We start from the raw sequence: 18099 nt of genomic DNA on the forward strand, positions 1-18099 counted from the left end.
CACACACACACACACACACAAATGCCGTGCTCTAAAAAGGGGAAACGCAGAGTCATGGTATCAACATAGACTCACAACTTGCATGTATACCATACCACTTAGTCAGTGTAACACACACAGGCACCACCTGGTTTACTGTTGTTCAGGAGCAAATCCCTCAGATGAGCTCAGGCCTGTTGAGCATGCTGGCAGCTGTTTGTGGGTTTCAGCCGTTTCTGACACTATGTCCTGACTTGTGGAAGAGGACTGGAAGTTCATCCTGTCAGCGATCTACATTGTGGTTCTGTTACTAGAGAAGGGGCTTTTATTAGGGGGGAATTGGAACAAACCAAGAATTCAGTTAATGGGTGTGTCCAAGTAAATGTGAGGATATATATGGATGATTTTTCCAAGCTGAATCTTGATTTGTTTTTTTTAGGAAAATACATTGTGCCAGAGCAGGCAGATGAGTAAGACCCCATCTGTCTAGGAAACACCTGCTATAACCTAGATAATGTTAGAGCTCTAATTGAAAACAATGACTGTTTTATTACAAAGCACTTTATAGGACTTCGTTTTAAAGAAAGGCTTTTACAAACGCAATCATGTCCGTTAACACCCTCCATCTATCACCAGATCTCTCATCTTTGAGGTGACATGCTTGAGGCAATGTTTCTGATCGCTATCAATAAAACATCTATCAACATAATTTGTTCACTAACCTCTGTGTGTTGTTAGGCTGCTCCTTATGAAACCACAAAAGCTGGTTCAACAGAATGTCAGACAAGACAAAATGGAAACGAGACAGATTTAACGGTTTGTTGTCTTTTTGTGTTTTTTTTCTTCTTCTTTAGAGCAAGGTCTGGAGGAGATGAAGAAACTGTTGCTGCTGCTACTAGGCTGTGCTGTCCAGGTAAGAGCGCAGTTTAGTCCACCAAAGTGCTTTCAAAAGCCAACATTTAGTCCATTTTAATCAAACTCTGGTGCGGTTTAACCTCTGGTGGGGTTCATTTAGGGAGTTATGAAGGCAGTAATTGTGCTCTGGTACCTTAACTTCAAAGCCAGTCTCCATTTGATTCACCCTTCCTTGATAACAGCCTTTTACTCCCTTTTGTACAGCTAATGCTTTGTAAAAATGTCTTTCCTGTCTTGAGACAAAGCCCTATTCATCTCTCATTGCATTCAGACAAGGGCACAGACCTTTCACAAGCTCTATTGTTTTAGCAAAAAGACACTACAGTTGCATTCATGCGTGTTACTCTGGCTTAAAATTCTGTCTACTTCAAGCTTACATTAAAGACCTGATGCTGAGTAAGAATTAACACACAGCGAACAAGAGCTTACGTCTGTAGTGCTGAGTTTTGTTCTCATCTTCTACCAACGAGAGAGGAAAATTTGTCTGATCCAGAAGATAAAGTCACGTTTGAAGACTTTGTTCCTAAATACAAGTTCCTGGAAATATATATCTGATCATCAGTGTCTGTCACGTATCTGCAATGTCGCTCCCCTAACCTCCAGTTGGCCCCTGACCCACCTTACACTGTAACATTATCAATGTCTTTCTTCTTCTCTTCTTCCACCTCCCACCTCTGTTTACAGTGCGAGAAGAAGGAAGAGTACATTGAGTGTATCCAGACTCTGGACTTTGACACCAAAGCTTCCATAGCATCCCACATCCAAGAGGTATTTCTCCTCCATAGAAAACAAAAGCATGGAGACAATGAAGATATTTCAACTCCTTGACAAAGTCTCATGAATTCATCTTCTCGACAACAGAGGATTGAATCTTAATGTTATCGATGATGTGATGTTTGTGGTTGTAGGTGACTCATAATCAGGAGAACGTGGTGGACCTGCAGTGGTTGGAAAGTGGGGAAATGCCTTCCGAGGACCTGGACAGCCTCTCCAGAAACCTGGCTTTCCACCTCAAACGCCTGGTGGATGACAGGGACACACAGCTGGAGGTAATAACATATGTGTGTTTGTGTGTAGCTTTATTATTCCTTTTATCAATAAAGCAACCTCAGCAATAAACAGGTACAATAGACAAGGCAGGAAGCTAGTGAAGTGTGTGTTTGTATATTCTCTTTCTATGTGTGGGGGGAGGTTTTGTGCGGTGGGTTTGTTACAGTTCTTCGAACAGAACTTTGATAATGAAAATGATGGGCTATTTCTAGTCAGGGTGATGTGGAAACTTTTCCCTTTTTTTAAACGTTACCACAAAAGAGCAGCCTCAGGAAGGAAGGGTTGAAACTGTTAACTGTCTCGTGGATGGTGTGTGTGTGTGTGTGTGTGTGTGTGTGTGTGTGTGTGTGTGTGTGTGTGTGTGTGTGTGTGTGTGTGTGTGTGTGTGTGTGTGTGTGTGTGTGTGTGTGTGTGTGTGTGTGTGTGTGCTTTTTACTTTGAGTATACAGTGTGCGTCATAAAATGAGTTTCCAACCCATAGGGTGCAGATGATAGCCGATCTTTGTGTGTGTGTTTTTGTGCGTGTGTCGGGGGCTCTAATAGCCTCCAGATTATCACTGTGTAGTCCAGCCGCTCTCAATTAAAATCCCATTTCCTTTCTGGGGCAATAGATCAAAATTGGCCGTGTGTGGGGCTTTTGGTGTACTTTTTGCCCTATTGCCTATGTTCTGGTTTTGGGTAGTCGGGGTGCTTGGGTTTGTTGTCAATGCTAGTCCAATTGTTGAATTCTACTTCTAACTGCTGCCGTTGCAGGAAATGGCAACGCTGCTTAGTTCCCCTAAATCCAAATGAGAAATTACATTTCTGTTTTAACACTATTTGTAGTATGTTCTCTTATTGAGTCTGGTTTTGAGAAGTCAAAACTGACTTCTATTAACGCACTCTTGTGCTCATCTACGCAGCTAGAAATCTCACTACCTGTCCATTCTTTCCCTGCAGACTATAGTGGAGTTGACCCAGGAGAGAGACTGTGTGCAGCTGTCTCCACTGGCTCCCTATCCCACCCAGTCTCCCGGTGACTCTCCCAGCATGAGGAGGACCGAAAGCCGTCAGCACCTCTCTGTGGAGTTGGCTGATGCCAAGGCCAAGATCAGACGCCTTCGACAGGAACTGTGAGTGCCACGGCTTTATCAGCTAGATGTAAAAAAAAAAATACTGAAATTGGGCAAAGGTGATCGAATGTAGAAAAACAGGAACTATACCTCCAAAATTAGCCAGAGACAAACTCAAGACCTACATACAAAAGGGTAACTTGCTGGAATTAGACCCTAACTATTTACCATTTATTTACCATCTGTTTGGAGACCTGACTGGTTACATCCTCTAACTAAACAATACTGACAAATCAGGAAGTTCTAAAAGTTTTAGGTCATGGAAAGGCTATAATTTAAGCAGGATGTAATTCTTCATCACATTCCTGACGGGAGTGCACTATGAGTGTATTCTCCTAATTGTTATTGGTAGTTTTAATGACTTCATCCGAGCCTCAAACAGGATGCTTTAAGACTGTGACTATGAAGAGAGGAAGAGTCATAGAGACCAGCGGTTCATTTCCTCCCTACATCTCCATTACTCACATAAGACCAGGCTGTTATGATGTCATACTGCACCACACACACACACACACACACACACACACACACACACACACACACACACACACACACACACACACACACACACACACATGCATAAACCTTATTGAGGCCTTTTAAATTCTGCCTATGAATAATAGAGCTTCCTTTTTAAAGTGCTATAATCCCTTGCCAGACAAAGGCTTAATGGTCAACACAGAACAGTCAGAAGAAAGGGAGCACCTTCTGACAAGGGGAAGTATTTAAATGTTACACAAACATTTTTATCAGACTGGCTGGCCTCAGGTCTGTTTTGTGACTGAGTGCTTTGACAGAACCTGAGGTATTGTGTACTTCACTCTATCTTCCTTTGTTTTCAAAATTAAAATCCCCACTAAAACTAATCGTGGATTAGATTTCAATGGCTGTGTCATGTCAGATAACGCGTCGTTCCTACTTCAAGGGAATCATTTGCACGCTTGAGTGGATCTGACTTCCAGTGTAGAAGAATGTTCATCACCTTAGCACGTTGAAAAACATATTTAAACAAGTTATCTCGCTCATTTGATCTCCTAGCGATCCTAATGATTTGTAAAAAGGCCTTTGAGCGTATTTGAATGCTGAGTCATTCTGCCCCTGTAGTTTGCAGGAGATCTTTTTCTGTCTCCTTAGCATTTAGCCCACACACATGGCATTGTCTGTTTGACTTTATTGTTCTTCAACAATTGGTTGTAACTCAGAATGGAGTGCAGGTCACCCTCTGCTTTGTCACGCGAACACTGAAAAGCATCTTTCCTTGAGCCTAACTTTGTTCGTGTGCTGAAAAGGTCTGACATTCATCACTGTAGACATCTCCCTTATACATCCTTGGCCTACATTATGATTTCTTCAGTAGACCTAAATAGGGCTTTAGAACATCACCGGACAAGCCAGTGAGTTATTTTGTTTGTTGGTTGCCATGGTATTACTTGTTGTTGTGATGGGCCAGACAAGGAAAAAGGGCTTAAAGTCAGTCCACGCTGATGTAGTCTGCTCACATGGTGCAGTTTCTTCTCTCAGGCAGAGGAGGAGTGTGTTTATTGTGTATGGGTGCATGCACAGAGACAAATATTGTCTCTCTGCATACAAATGGAGAATTGTGTGTGTGTGTGTGTGTACACTATTTAGGGTTGTGTTTGTGTGTCAGAAGGAGACCGGGTTAGAGCCAGGGGGGGATGGATGGTTCAGTGGTCCCACAGTGGTCTGTTTGTTAATATGTTAGACAAAGCTGCTGCTTTCTGGCTGCTTTCCCTCCTCCTGTTCAAGCTCACACACACACTGAGTTTATACCTACAGTATGAAACACCGTTAGGGTCATATTTGGAGATGCTATTCTTCAGCGTGAGTGTTAACCCGATTCCCAGGCCAAATGTGTATTTCGTACTGCTTCCATTCATTTACCTCTAAAGGTCCAGCTTTAAATCTAAATGTATTGTACCTGTTTTTCTTTCTCAGCACAGTCAGAGATATTTGAAAATATTACATACGCTCAGTTTTGTCAGGTTCACCTAGCTAAAGCTAATGCAGTCTTATTCAACAGTTCTGCAATAAATCCTACCTTTTGTGAAGTCTTTTTTCTAAATCTCTCTGTACAATGCAACATGTTCAACAGCACCACAAACTATACTACAACCTCATGGATGTAGCATTTATTGCATGACTGTTGTATTAGAATGCATTAGTTTTAGCTAGATCAACCTAATAGACTGGCAGCTGAGTGTAAATGTGCAATTAGGACTGGCCTCAAAAAATCCAGATTAAAAACACATTAATTCAGTTGAATTTATTGGATCTGAAATATGACTATTTATCACAAAACCCAACCAATCAAGCAAAACTGCAAGAACATGTAAAGCATGATATCCTTTTCACAACAAGTGAATGGCTAAGAAACAGACTGAATTGATTAACTGAATTGTAGCAGTGTCAAACCATCAACCATGTACTGTAATTAGTGTAAAGTCTGTCTGAGTTTGAGGTCAACCAGCCAATACAACTTAAATGCCTGTAGATCATTAACTACAACAAATCCTAAACAGCTCATTGACATAAAAGGCAGGAATGTCCCATTATGCTGGAATTGGTTACAACCAAACTCAATGTGTATATTTTATTCAAGACTGATTGATTTTAAACAAGCCTGCTGTGTTGTAATCGTCCTTTAACCATGTTCCTGCAGGACTAATTCATTGACTACATAATTTGTTTATTGTAGAATTAAATACTGAAGGTCAGGGTTGATTTAAAAAAATAAATAAAATAAATATTCTTTACCGAGTACCGGTACACCCCCCGTTCCTTGGCATGCTAATATAGTTAAACAGTATTGTTGAAGAAATGTTTGGTAATGTTTATCACAAATACTGTGTTTATATATATATATATATATATATATATATATATATATAGAGAGTGTGTGTGTGTGTGTGTGTGTGTGTGTGTGTGTGGTTTGTGTGGAAAAAAAGTGAGCCACTTCCAGGTGATAGTAATATATTTGCTGTCGAGGCAATAATCAATAGCCTGTAACAACGTTTATTGTTGTAACTTCAAAACTTGAAAGTATTAAAAATGCATTTCTGTTGGTTCTAAGAAAGACTGATTGAATATGTCATTTCAATAGGGCCAAGATGTAGGGTTATGGAAATATTGAGATTAGGGCGAGGAAGACTACCAGTTCGACATGGAGCGGCCTGGAAAAGGTTGCCTTTGTCTCTTGGCTTTTCAAAGACAGCAGTGCATACAAGTGTTTGTGTCTGTGCAGCTCGAGTTGAACCATTAACATAAGCGGCAGAGCCAGCTGCATCCATAATATGAGCCCAGAGCTAATCTGCCATTCTAAGGTTGACAGGTGTTTGTGATTTTGTGTGTGTGTGTGTGTGTGTGTGTGTGTGTGTGTGTGTGTGTGTGTGTGTGTGTGTGTGTGTGTGTGTGTGTGTGTGTGTGTGTGTGTGTGTGTGTGTGTGTGTGTGGGGGGGGGGGGGGGGGGGGGTTACTAATGAAACAAAAAGAGAACTGAGTAAAGGGAAAATCCTGCCTGCATGTCGACTCATACTTTCCAAAATAACGTTAACTATGTAAGGAAGGAGATACATGGAAGAAAAGAAGGGCGCCTTTTGCTTATTGAGATGCAACCTGAGTCTCCAGAGCGCTGTAATCAAATAGGCCATCAGATGTTCAGTGTTGCTGCTCGGTGCTCGGGAATGCTGTCGTTTTCCTTCAAAGCGGCGTGACACATTCTCCCTCGATGGTTGGAAGGAGCCGAGAGAATTTACACACACACACACACTCACACTCACACTCTCTCACACACACACACACACACACACACACACACACACACACACACACACACACACACACACACAGTCAGGCTGCCGTATTCACTGTCACTTAAACAAATGGATACAGGAGAGTGAGATAGCAGAAAGACCCTACTATTGAGGGTGAAAGAGTGACGCATTTAATTCTATATTTTGCAACACTTGCGAAATCAGATGTGAAACTTTCTTCTCTCCTTCTCTGATCTTATCTGTTGAGGATTCTCCAGAATAAAAGGAGATGCGGGGTTTGAGCCTCAGGGGCAGATTTGCATATGTTTACCCCTGAAGTAGTCACAGGACTTTTTTTTTTTTTTTTATCGCTGTCTTTCCCCTCACTGTTTTTCATTGTGTGTTATGTTATTGAGTGTGATGAAGAAGGCTGTTTATTATTAGCTGAATTCAAGGCAGGACACAGGAAAGACATTGTGACCATTATGACCATCACCGCTCAAACACACCGGACACGATAGGCTATTTTTACACGAGACAATGGGTTATTGGGTGAATTTTATATTTTTGTCTTTCAACAAAGGCCTAATATGCCCAACGGGATGTTGCGTATGCTATGTTTGAATGCGGAAACAACCCAGTTCATTATCAAAATGCCTACCGACTGAAACTAAAATACTTAAAAGTAAAGTTTAGATGGTGAAGCTTTTTTGGCAGATTATGTAAAATGTGTTTTTTTTCTTTCTGTGTTAGTATGTCAATAGGCTGCTACCATTAAACGATTTAGCTGCAAGCTATGAAATGGAAACAGCCCTAAAGGAATGTCCTTGTTAATACTCTGAATTGGTTCGCTGACAAGCACGCACACACAAAGAAGAACTTGAGCGTGATTGTCAGTGTGCGGTTTAATGTTTATCACAGGAGCAGAGACACAAAACATATTTTTATTGCCTTTTTTTTGCTGCAGAGAACTCTGTATCTTTCTCTACCTCCTGGCATTCTGCCTGTCTTTCCTCTTTCTAGGTTACATCCTGCGACCTTCCCCCCCCCCCCATGTTCTTCCTTGTTTAACTCCTCTCCCTCCCGCTCTCTTTTTTTTTTTTCAGAGAGGAGAAGAGTGAGCAGCTTTTGGACACCAGACAGGAGCTTGAGAACATGGAAGTGGAGCTCAAGAGGCTTCAGCAAGAGGTGACGCAACTTAGTCACAGTGATTCCTCACACACCTACATGCACACAAACGTTCACATGACCTCACCCCCCCCCCCTTCACCTGCTGCTCCCTCCTCTTTCTTAGTACTTTATGTCTGCAGCGCTGCCAGGCTTTAATCAGCCAGCAAGTGACTTAGCTCATTACAGGCTATTAGAGCTATCTTTAGTCTAGCAACCGCCTCACACGGCTTTTGATTTTGAAGTGGGCAGCAGGCTGACAAACTAAATGCCGTAAACAAGGTGGATAAGTTCAGGGCACGGAGGACGTGGAGGTGTATGCGTGCTTGTGGTAATTGATAGTGTGTAGAGTTTGTTCTGTTCTTTATCCGTTTATGTAACAGACAAGCCTTTGGTAGATTATCTGTGAATAAATAACAGTCTGTCATACAAGATTACAGTCCACTGACTCGTAAAAAAACCCGACTGTAGCTTTTGATTCACGATTGTATATCTGTTCACATCTTTGTTCACGTGATTCCTCATTTAGAGACGTGCATATCCACATATTTCTGCTCTACATATCTGTCAACTCCTGCAGAGCTACCAGTTGGTGTCGGACGCTCGATCGGCGCGGGCCTACCGCGACGAGCTGGACGCCCTCAGAGAGAAAGCGATGCGCGTCGACAAACTGGAGAGCGAGCTGAGCCGATACAAGGAGAGACTTCACGACATTGAGTTTTACAAGGCCAGAGTCGAGGTACACAACCGCCCACGCAGAGCGTTACTTCAAGCCGCGGTGACAGTGTTTGGTAAAGGACACCCCGGGGATAATTTAGCATCGGGTTGCTGACGTTAAAGGAACTAGCTATTGCTTGAAACATAAACATGTCTTCATCATTTCAGTTCAAACTGGCCATGTTGTGAGCAAGCTACATGTGACCCATATAGAAGGCCCCAACGACTGTCCATGTTGCATAATCTCATGATGCAAGTGTTTTTTACTGTAAATGTATGTATTGAATTACAGGGGTTTGCTCACTGTTTGCTCACCATGCATACATAGTATCTACACCATATTAATATCAACTGAATATTTGTATATTTAGCTAAATACGTTATTTTAGACACACCTTTTGTATTTGGTGCCAATATTGATATTAAACTGATATTACAAGTAATAATATACATTTTCTGAAGAGGACGAACATGTTTCTTCCTCTGGCTCCAGTGTTTATGTTTTGTTGTTTAACTTGTGTTCTCTGTTGATGTGGTGGTTTCTGTAGGAGTTGAAGGAGGACAACCAGGTCCTGTTGGAGACTAAGAGCATGTTGGAGGAGCAGCTGGATGCGAGCCGGACCCGCTCCGACAAACTGCACCTCCTGGAGAAAGAGAATCTGCAGCTCAAATCCAAGATCCATGACCTGGAGATGGTGAGATGATCTATAGATCCGTGTGATGAGTCTTGGATAAGCTGGGGTTCAAATCAGAGTAAAAGGCACATTCATTTCAGCAGTCAAGTGTTGAGCATTTGTTTATAGCAACACACCGTCCATCTCTGTTATCTCCAGGAGAGGGACATGGACCGTAAACGTATGGAGGAGCTGATGGAGGAGAACCTCGTGCTTGAGATGGCCCAGAAACAGAGCATGGACGAGTCCCTGCATCTGGGCTGGGAACTGGAGCAACTATCCAAGACACCAGAACTGACTGACGGTAAGAAGAAGATGGAGCCAAGAACGTTTTAAAACCAGAGAACAGGATTGTTTATGTTGACTGAAAGATAAACAAAGAGGAGTGTTAAGGAAAGCAAAGAATGTGACGTTGAGTTAAAGCATCATTGCAGCTGACAGTCACCTGGTTTGACCAGCTTGAGGGCTTCAGAAGGCCGACAGACCCGGCTTTGCTCATTGGCTCTTGGCCCTGGCGTCATCCCCACGGCCCTTCGGCATTTGCCGGCCTCCGCTGGGTTTTCCTTCCACTTGATTAAGACCTGTAATTAATATTCAGTGGCTCTTGGAGGGTAATCTGTGCGTTTGGATTATGAAAGCTGTTAAGAGGTTTAACTAGCCAGGGATCTGGATAAAGACTTTGCGTTGTGTGTTTGTTAAAATGGCACTTTAAAAGCTTTAAGACCTCTGAAGTTAGTCCCATGGGCCTTGTATTTATGTCTTTTTTGATGGACTGTGGTCTTGACACCAAACATCTAAACCAAACATTGATTCAATTCTTTCGTATTTGTTAAATTGTTGATGTATAATCCACATTTTCTCGCCGTCATTGACTCAGCCCCTCAGAAGTCTCTGGGTGAGGAGGTGAATGAGCTGACGTCCAGCCGTCTCTTGAAGCTGGAGAAAGACAACCAGACCCTGCTGAAGACTGTGGAGGAGCTCAGAGGAGCCGCCGGTCAGGACACTGTGACAAAACTGGCAAAGGTCAACCAGGAAAACCACAGACTGAACCAGAAAGTAAGCCGGACTGTGCATTTAAGCGTTTTTTTTTTTCTGTGGTTGAGTAAGGGTTTGATTAAAAGTTCTTAATCATTTTCCAGTTTTTTCTGGAGAAACGTATGACATCATTGACATACTAATATGATAGAATATGAACGTTTTTGATACTATTCTTTGTGGGGTATCCCAGGGCTTCATTCTTGTTTTGTTTTTCACATTTCACTTTACGGCATCGGTTGGAATTCCAGTTTACTTTTCTGCCCCTCATCACGGTCACCACCATGATTAGCATATTGGACCAGCACTCATCCATAATATATCACCCCAACACTTGGCTTTAGGGTTTTTCACGCCGCGATAGTGACAAATGGAAAGAGAACGAGGGAGAGGGAGAGGGTATAGAGAGGGGTGGATGGGAGGATGAAAGCAAAGCTGTAAATCCAGACAGCCCTGCATCGCCTTTTCTCTCCAGTCTTTGACACCCAAACGCCCCTCGCTAAGAGAAGAGTCTCAGCTATTTTCAGAAACATAAGCCTCTCTCTGTGCCCTCTGAATAAAAAGCATGAAATTGTGTTTTTCTCTCACAAAGGGAAAATCGAAAGTGGGAAATTTATTTCCATGTGACTTGAGGTTTATAGCCAAAACACATTGAAATGTGAATGCAGTTCCTGGTAGTGTGTGTCCATACATTAACTTGTGTGCGTTTTTCTGCAGAGCTGTGACAGAATGAGGTGATGCATTATGTATTTGTATCATGGACTAATAATTGCACCGGCTTCTTTGTGACTGTGAATCACATATTATATTATAATGTGTGACTCATTTATTACTGAGCCACCATCAGTGTTCGTCACGGACGTTAAAACCCAATCTAGATAGTGTGTCTTCTTAAAATCTTACTTCAACATTGTTTACAGTTGGAGCAGTTGGGCGGTGAACTGACAACAGACAGAGAGTCGCTCCGCAGCGCTGAATCACTCAGTACTGACCTGATGAAGGAGAAGGCCTTACTGGAGAAGACTCTGGAAACACTCAGAGAAAACTCTGAGAGACAGGTACACACACACACACACACACACACACACACACACACACACACACACACATATTTAAAATAGCAAGTCTCTGAGAAATAAAAGCCTACGAATTTTATTTATGTAATTTTCTTTTGTATAACTTGAACTTGGTATACTTGAAGAATAATAAGAATTTAGAAATAGTAAAATGTGTTTGTTTGTGCAAGTTTAGCATGAATAAATGTTTCATTTTGTGTGTTTACATTATTGCAATTAGTTTCTAAAACTTTTTCAGATATAAAAACATTAAAAAAAACAATCTTATTCCCACCTAACTCTGCTTTTATGCCATAATTTGCCACACTGCCTTTATTGCGCACAGCGGACTGATCACCCCTATGTACTGAATCGAGAATCGTTTTAGATTGTGAAAGATTCACACCCCTATGTATGTGTGTGTATTAAATCTTCTGAGTGATAATTACTTATTAATTATTTTCCTGAATGCCACATTTTTGTTGAATAATTATTCACCGATTAGGCTCGTTGTGTTCGAGACAGCAGAACAAGTTAGAGCAGTGAACCTAACATCTTACAGAGACCGACTTTTTCTGAGAGCGACTGTAATCGCATCAAGTATTCATGTGCTTTGGAATATAGTTAATGTTACGGTCTGTATGCCGGACGAGCTTATGGTCGGATGCACCAACACGTTCAGACAAACAGAGCTTTGAGACTGTGCGTCATAGATGCTGCTCTCTCCACAAAACCATCATTGATTCCCGTTCCAGGAAGCTCCAAAAACATGACTAAGCTGTGTAATTTACTAAAGTCTATACAGAGTTCTTTTGAGAGCAATCTTTGTCCAATTGATTTGCATTTGGCTGAAAGAACTGTTAGGTGGAACTACCACTATGTTTTATTGACGACACAGATTTCTGGTACTCTGTGGCTCGGATTCTGTCGTTCGCTGTGTCTGCAATCTGACACCTTTAATTAGTTTAACCGTCTGATTTGATGAGGCTGAGAAAACACAACAAGCTGCACTCACAGATTACTGTGGTCAATTGTATCCAGTTGGTTATAAAAGCAATGAGATGTAACTAAAGCAGTGCTGTTCCCGAACACATTCAACACAATATTCAAATGATTTGTAGAATACTTATGTTTTGTTTTTATATTTCAATTCTGCTCCTTGATTTTTCCTTCGTCTATTATTTCATCTATTTAAACTAAAGGGAAATTTGAAGCAGAAGCTTCTTAAATCTCTCTCCAAGCCTCAGCTCACACAACCAGTCTCTACAGCTAAGCTGGATTCCTTTCAAATACGGTCACAGAACACATTCTGAAACATGTGAACCGTAAATATTATTCACTGTCTTCAATCACTTTAAACATGACCTTGTGAAGCTGTCTTTATTACTCTGATATCTGTTTTCCAGCTGAAGGGTCTGGAGCAGGAGAACAAGCACTTGAGCCAGACGGTGTCGTCTCTGCGCCAGCGCTGCCAGGTTGGTGCTGAGGCTCGGGTCAAGGATGTGGAGAAGGAGAATCGCGTTCTCCACGAGTCCATCTGCGAGACAACCGCCAAACTCAATAAGATGGAGTTTGAAAGGAAACAGCTTCGTAAGTGACCCGCTTTTTTCAACTGTTTTTGTGGTTCATTGGAATCAGTATTTTGACAGGTCCTTGTTTTTTCATTTTGAATTCACAGGATTAACATTCTGGTTGTTCCTTCTTTATTTTGAATGCAGGTAAAGAGCTTGAAGTGGTGAAGGAGAAAGGTGAGCGAGCTGAAGAGTTGGAGGTTCTGATGCAGAAGCTGGAAAGGGACAACGAGAGCCTGCAGAAGAAAGTAGCCAGTCTTGGAATCACCTGTGAAAAGGTCTGGTGCATTTTGTTTTCCACCTGGTTTGTAGTTTGAGATGACAGCGTGACTCCTCATCGTTAACCATCACTTCTGTATGTGTAGGTGTCTTCTTTGGAGAAGGAGAACACGGATCTGGAGGCGGAGGGCCGTCGTCTGAAGAAGAAGCTGGACACTCTGAAGAACATGGCCTTCCAGCTGGAGGCTCTGGAAAAGGAGAACTCCCAGCTGGAGCATGAAAACCTGGAACTTCGGCGCTCGGCTGAGAGCCTCCGGTCGGCGGGCGCTAAGGCCGCTCAGCTGGAGGCCGAGAACAGGGAGCTGGAGAGTGAGAGGAGCCATCTGAAGCGCAGCATGGAACTGCTCAAAGCCTCGTCCAAAAAGACGGAGAGATTAGAGGTAAAACTTCAGCAACTGCCAGTCATACAGCGAGTACTTCTGTTATTAGAGAGCAGTCAGACAGAGCTGAGATGTAACCATGTACGGCAAGAAGCTTTCTTTGAGAAATAAAAAGCAGACTACTGCTAGTTTAAGTGTTAAAACGGCACAAGTATGAGTTAAATGGTCCTTAACAGAGACAACTTGTGTCTTAAGACAAAGTTGTGCGGAACAGCGGTAGAGGTAATGGCACCTTTATTATCATAGGTTCATATTTTTACAGGTAAGTTGCAGGGGATCGGGCATATGGTGGCATCAGGGAGCAGCGCAACTAGTTCATGGATGCTTTTAATATCCTACTCTGGCTTTTCCTGTCCCAGATGAGTTACCAGGGCCTAGATACAGAGAACCAGCGCCTGCAGAAGGCTTTAGAGAACAGCAGCAAAAAGATTCAACAGTTGGAGGAAGAGCTGCAAGAGGTGGAGACTGAGAATCAAACCCTCCAACGCAACCTGGAAGAGCTCAAGATCTCCAGTAAACGCCTGGAGCAGCTGGAACAGGAGGTAGGAAAACTGGTTTATTTGCATTCATTGGGTAGCAATAAATGCTGAAATGTGGGAAATGGTAGCCTGGAAAACACAAACAAGATTTTGAGTCTGTGACAAAAAATTATACACATTTTTGGACTGCACTCTTCTCTGGAGCAGAACCAGATCAACAACAATTTGGATAGCTGTGCGGGTTTTACTGAAACAGCTTCTGTGACTTTTTTTTGGGATGGATTGATTCTGCCTGGCAGAATGAGGTCAATCAGATTGGCCCGAAATTGTAGTTGAGGCCGACGGAAGAGAGTCTTTGTGATGCAGCAGTCTCTAAAGAATATTATGTGTTCAAATAAAAAAAATGTGAAAATGTGTTATTTGGCTCTTGAGCAGCACTGCCACTCATTTAGTTCCTTCTGATAAAACTGCAGCGCGTTACCCAGCAGAGTTGGATTATCCCAGATTATTTGTCAAAATTAGATTTTTGGCCCTTTTTAAATGAATGTGTGAATCCACTTTTTCGCCAAACATGTATTTACAAGGCTAAGAGAGACTAAGAGTAAATTCCACCAAATGATGTTTTATCCGTCTGCTCTGCATTACGTCCCGTTATCCCGCAGAACAAGATTCTGGAGCAGGAAAGCTCCCAGCTAGAGAAAGACAAGAAGCTCCTGGAGAAGGAGAACAAGCGGCTGAGGCAGCAGGCCGAGATCCGCGACTCCAAGCTGGACGACGACAACCAGCGGATCTCCACCTTGGAGAAAGAGAACCGGACCATGGGCAAGGAGATGATCTTCTTCAGGGACTCCTGCACGAGAGTCAAAGACCTGGAGAGAGAGAACAAGGAGCTGGTCAAACTGAGCACCATTGATAAGAAGACCCTCAACGCGCTCCGAGAGGTAACAATAGAAGTCTGCAAACAATAGTTATTCCAACATGTCTTGAGACTTTGCTTCACATGCTTCCAGATCTATCTGCCGTAGTCCTTTGTTGGTGCAGGAAGTGTCAAACTATATTTATTTTAAAGGCACTTAAAGAAACAGACACATTTTTTATTTATTTATTGATAACCCTAGACACTGAAGAATTATTAGTGTTGACTCTTACATTAAAATCATGCCTTTTTATTACTAATTATTGGTGTGTGTGTGTGTGTGTGTGTGTGTGTGTGTGTGTGTGTGTGTGTGTGTGTGTGTGTGTGTTTAGGAGCTTGTGAGTGAGAAGCTGCGGACTCAGCAGATGAATAATGATCTGGACAAACTGACCCATGAGTTGGAGAAGATTGGACTGAACAAAGAGAGGCTGCTGAATGACGAGAGCTCTAGCGACAGGTATTATTTCACAGAGACACACACACACACACACACACACACACACACACACACACACACACACACACACACACACACACACAAGCAGCAAAGTTCACTGTTCTGTGATGGCTCTTAAAACGGAGAACTCTGAGCTAAAATAAGAACTTAATCAAATCTCTTGGGATCGGAATGATTCAAAGTGATCAGTGCAGTCCAAATAAGTCTGCAATGTGGCCCATTTTAAATCAGGTGTTGAAGTTTGAATCATTCTGAGTCTATTGAAGAATCATCCTGTGGGAGTTTTCTGAGCCAATATCTCCTACACCTGCTGCACTCTTTGCCAAGAAGTCAGTTGGCCTTGCTACGCTGTGGCAATGACGATAATGCATTATCTGTGTTTAGGATTACAAATGTGTGATCACACTCTAGACTGAAGACACAAATACACACACACACACACACACACACACACACACACACACACACACACACACACACACACACACACACAGAGCTAATTTAAGTATTTATTTTCAGGTTTAGGCTCCTGGAAACCAAACTGGAGTCGACTCTGAAATCATCTTTGGAGATTAAAGAGGAGAAGATCGCCGCCCTAGAGGCCAGACTGCAGGAGTCCTCCAACCTCAACCAACAGCTACGCCAGGAGCTCAAGACGGTCAGTAACACATGCACAGATCCATACTTTTAAACGTAGAAGTACATGCACAAACATGTAGCATATGTGCTGCAGGCAGAAGCATGCAGCACATATCAACCATAATACAGAGGACCCATTATAAAATCACATTCCTCCCACGAAGCCAAAAACGCCAAAATATTTCCGCTGCCGTCCAAAACACTGAAAACACTGAGGGCTCCTCAAGGCCGATACATTATTTATTCATCCACTCTTCCACTTCTATCGCCAGTTTATCTATTCATGAGGCGGCAGCAGTCTGTGAAAGAGATGGACTGGAGTGGAGGATGTCTGCTTTCCTTTAGGGTGGCGTGTGTTTTGAACTTGCTGACACAAATCAAATCCAAAACTAAAGGTCTGAGTGGAAAAGTTCAAGCCTCTGTAGATGACCTCTGAGTTTCAGCTGTGAACCTATAATGGATCCTGTCTGCTGCTGTACTTCACCATTACTCATGCCATGTTCTACTAATGTAGTTTCCTTTTTATCATTTGGTATTTTTACTGTCAAGCCTGGAGCAGTATTTCATTTTCCAGCGGTCTGGGATTCACGTGATATTTATGTTTTATTGCACTGAAGGAGCACAAAAAAAGACCACTTTGAGTTATGTGTTGACTCGCGCGTCTCTCTCCAGGTGAAGAAAAACTACGAGGCGCTGCGTCAGAGGGAGGAGGAGGAGAGGATGGTGCAGAGCTCACCCCCTAGAGGAGGGGAGGACCCTCAGGCTGTCAGTAAATGGGAGAAAGAGAGTCATGAAGCCACCAGAGAACTGCTGAAAGTCAAAGACAGACTCATTGAGGTGGAGAGGAATGTAAGTTAGCACAATATCACGACGGCTTGTGTGACTTTTCCAAAAAATGTATGGTTTTGGGTCGTGTGTTTTTCTCCTGAACGTGTTCTTGTTTATCTAATATCTTTTAAATTATGTATCCCTTTTTCCCAGAATGCCACGCTGCAGGCTGAGAAGGCGGCCCTGAGGTGCCAGCTCAAACAACTGGAAACTCAAAGCTCCAACCTGCAGGCTCAGATCGTGGCCGTGCAGAGACAGACCGCTTCTTTACAGGAGAACAATACGTCTCTACAAACGCAGAACGCCAAGCTGCAGGTAATCCTTTACACATTCTACACAATACAGTGTCCAGTAGACCGTGGATTACACTACACATGCAGAAAACAAATAAGTCACACATGTAATTAATATAGATTTGTTTTTAACTCAAATCCAGAAATGTGAGCAGACTGCAACAAGTTAGTATTATTGCTAAACTAATCTGCCTCACACTCACAAGAAACTATAGAACACAATCTTCGGTAGAAACACTCGGTTGATACAGAAATGGATAACGGACGAGTAGATTTTACGTCAAGATATCAAACACGCTTGAATTATTTCACTACAAAGGACTACATGCATGTAATTCAAAAGAATGTCACCTCGAGGTCCCTTCAGTATTTGTATTGTACTGACGGTGTTGACATTTGTATTTTCTCTGATCACTTTAAGAAGTTATCGTTTATGTTGGCTTCAAAGTTGAGGTTTTAAAGTTAATGCATACAACACTCGATTGTGATGATGAAAAACCTCCCGAAAATATACCCTTTATTTTAACGAGATACATGCGCTATAGACTTATATTGGTGCATAGGATGTGTTCTAATTCAGCGGATCATCTGTTTCTGTCTAGTTGGTAACCCGGGCGTCGACTGATCCAGTATGGAAATCTGATTTTATGATCTGCGTGTTTGATTTGTCATAGGTTTTACACTGGTTGCCTCTTTCTGACGCAACTCAATTCACATGTGATATTATTAGGATAAATCCATAAAATGTATAATAAATATATGATTATACGCGGGTCTTGATTG

The 18099-nt window shown here is 42.3% G+C and overlaps 1 protein-coding gene across 6 annotated transcripts in view; it reads left to right on the forward strand.

Annotated features, from left to right (window-relative positions):
* ccdc88ab (coiled-coil domain containing 88Ab) overlaps positions 1-18099 on the forward strand; it is a 64901-nt gene that overhangs the window by 31701 nt on the left and 15101 nt on the right. For all 6 annotated transcript variants that reach the window (XM_068719061.1, XM_068719032.1, XM_068719054.1 and 3 more), the window contains exons 5-23: positions 834-892; positions 1579-1662; positions 1803-1943; positions 2884-3056; positions 7933-8014; positions 8574-8732; positions 9259-9405; positions 9544-9688; positions 10262-10440; positions 11340-11477; positions 12881-13064; positions 13193-13323; positions 13411-13704; positions 14064-14246; positions 14846-15124; positions 15432-15556; positions 16076-16214; positions 16868-17044; positions 17177-17338. In XM_068719061.1, coding sequence (XP_068575162.1) covers positions 834-892; positions 1579-1662; positions 1803-1943; positions 2884-3056; positions 7933-8014; positions 8574-8732; positions 9259-9405; positions 9544-9688; positions 10262-10440; positions 11340-11477; positions 12881-13064; positions 13193-13323; positions 13411-13704; positions 14064-14246; positions 14846-15124; positions 15432-15556; positions 16076-16214; positions 16868-17044; positions 17177-17338 — 2981 coding nt within the window. The remainder of the gene's footprint in view (positions 1-833; positions 893-1578; positions 1663-1802; positions 1944-2883; positions 3057-7932; positions 8015-8573; positions 8733-9258; positions 9406-9543; positions 9689-10261; positions 10441-11339; positions 11478-12880; positions 13065-13192; positions 13324-13410; positions 13705-14063; positions 14247-14845; positions 15125-15431; positions 15557-16075; positions 16215-16867; positions 17045-17176; positions 17339-18099) is intronic.

Source organism: Cebidichthys violaceus, unplaced genomic scaffold, assembly GCF_023349555.1.
Source record: "Cebidichthys violaceus isolate CVI_PGR_0920_01 unplaced genomic scaffold, fCebVio1.0.p SCAF_10, whole genome shotgun sequence".
Taxonomy (NCBI): Eukaryota; Metazoa; Chordata; class Actinopteri; order Perciformes; family Stichaeidae; genus Cebidichthys; species Cebidichthys violaceus.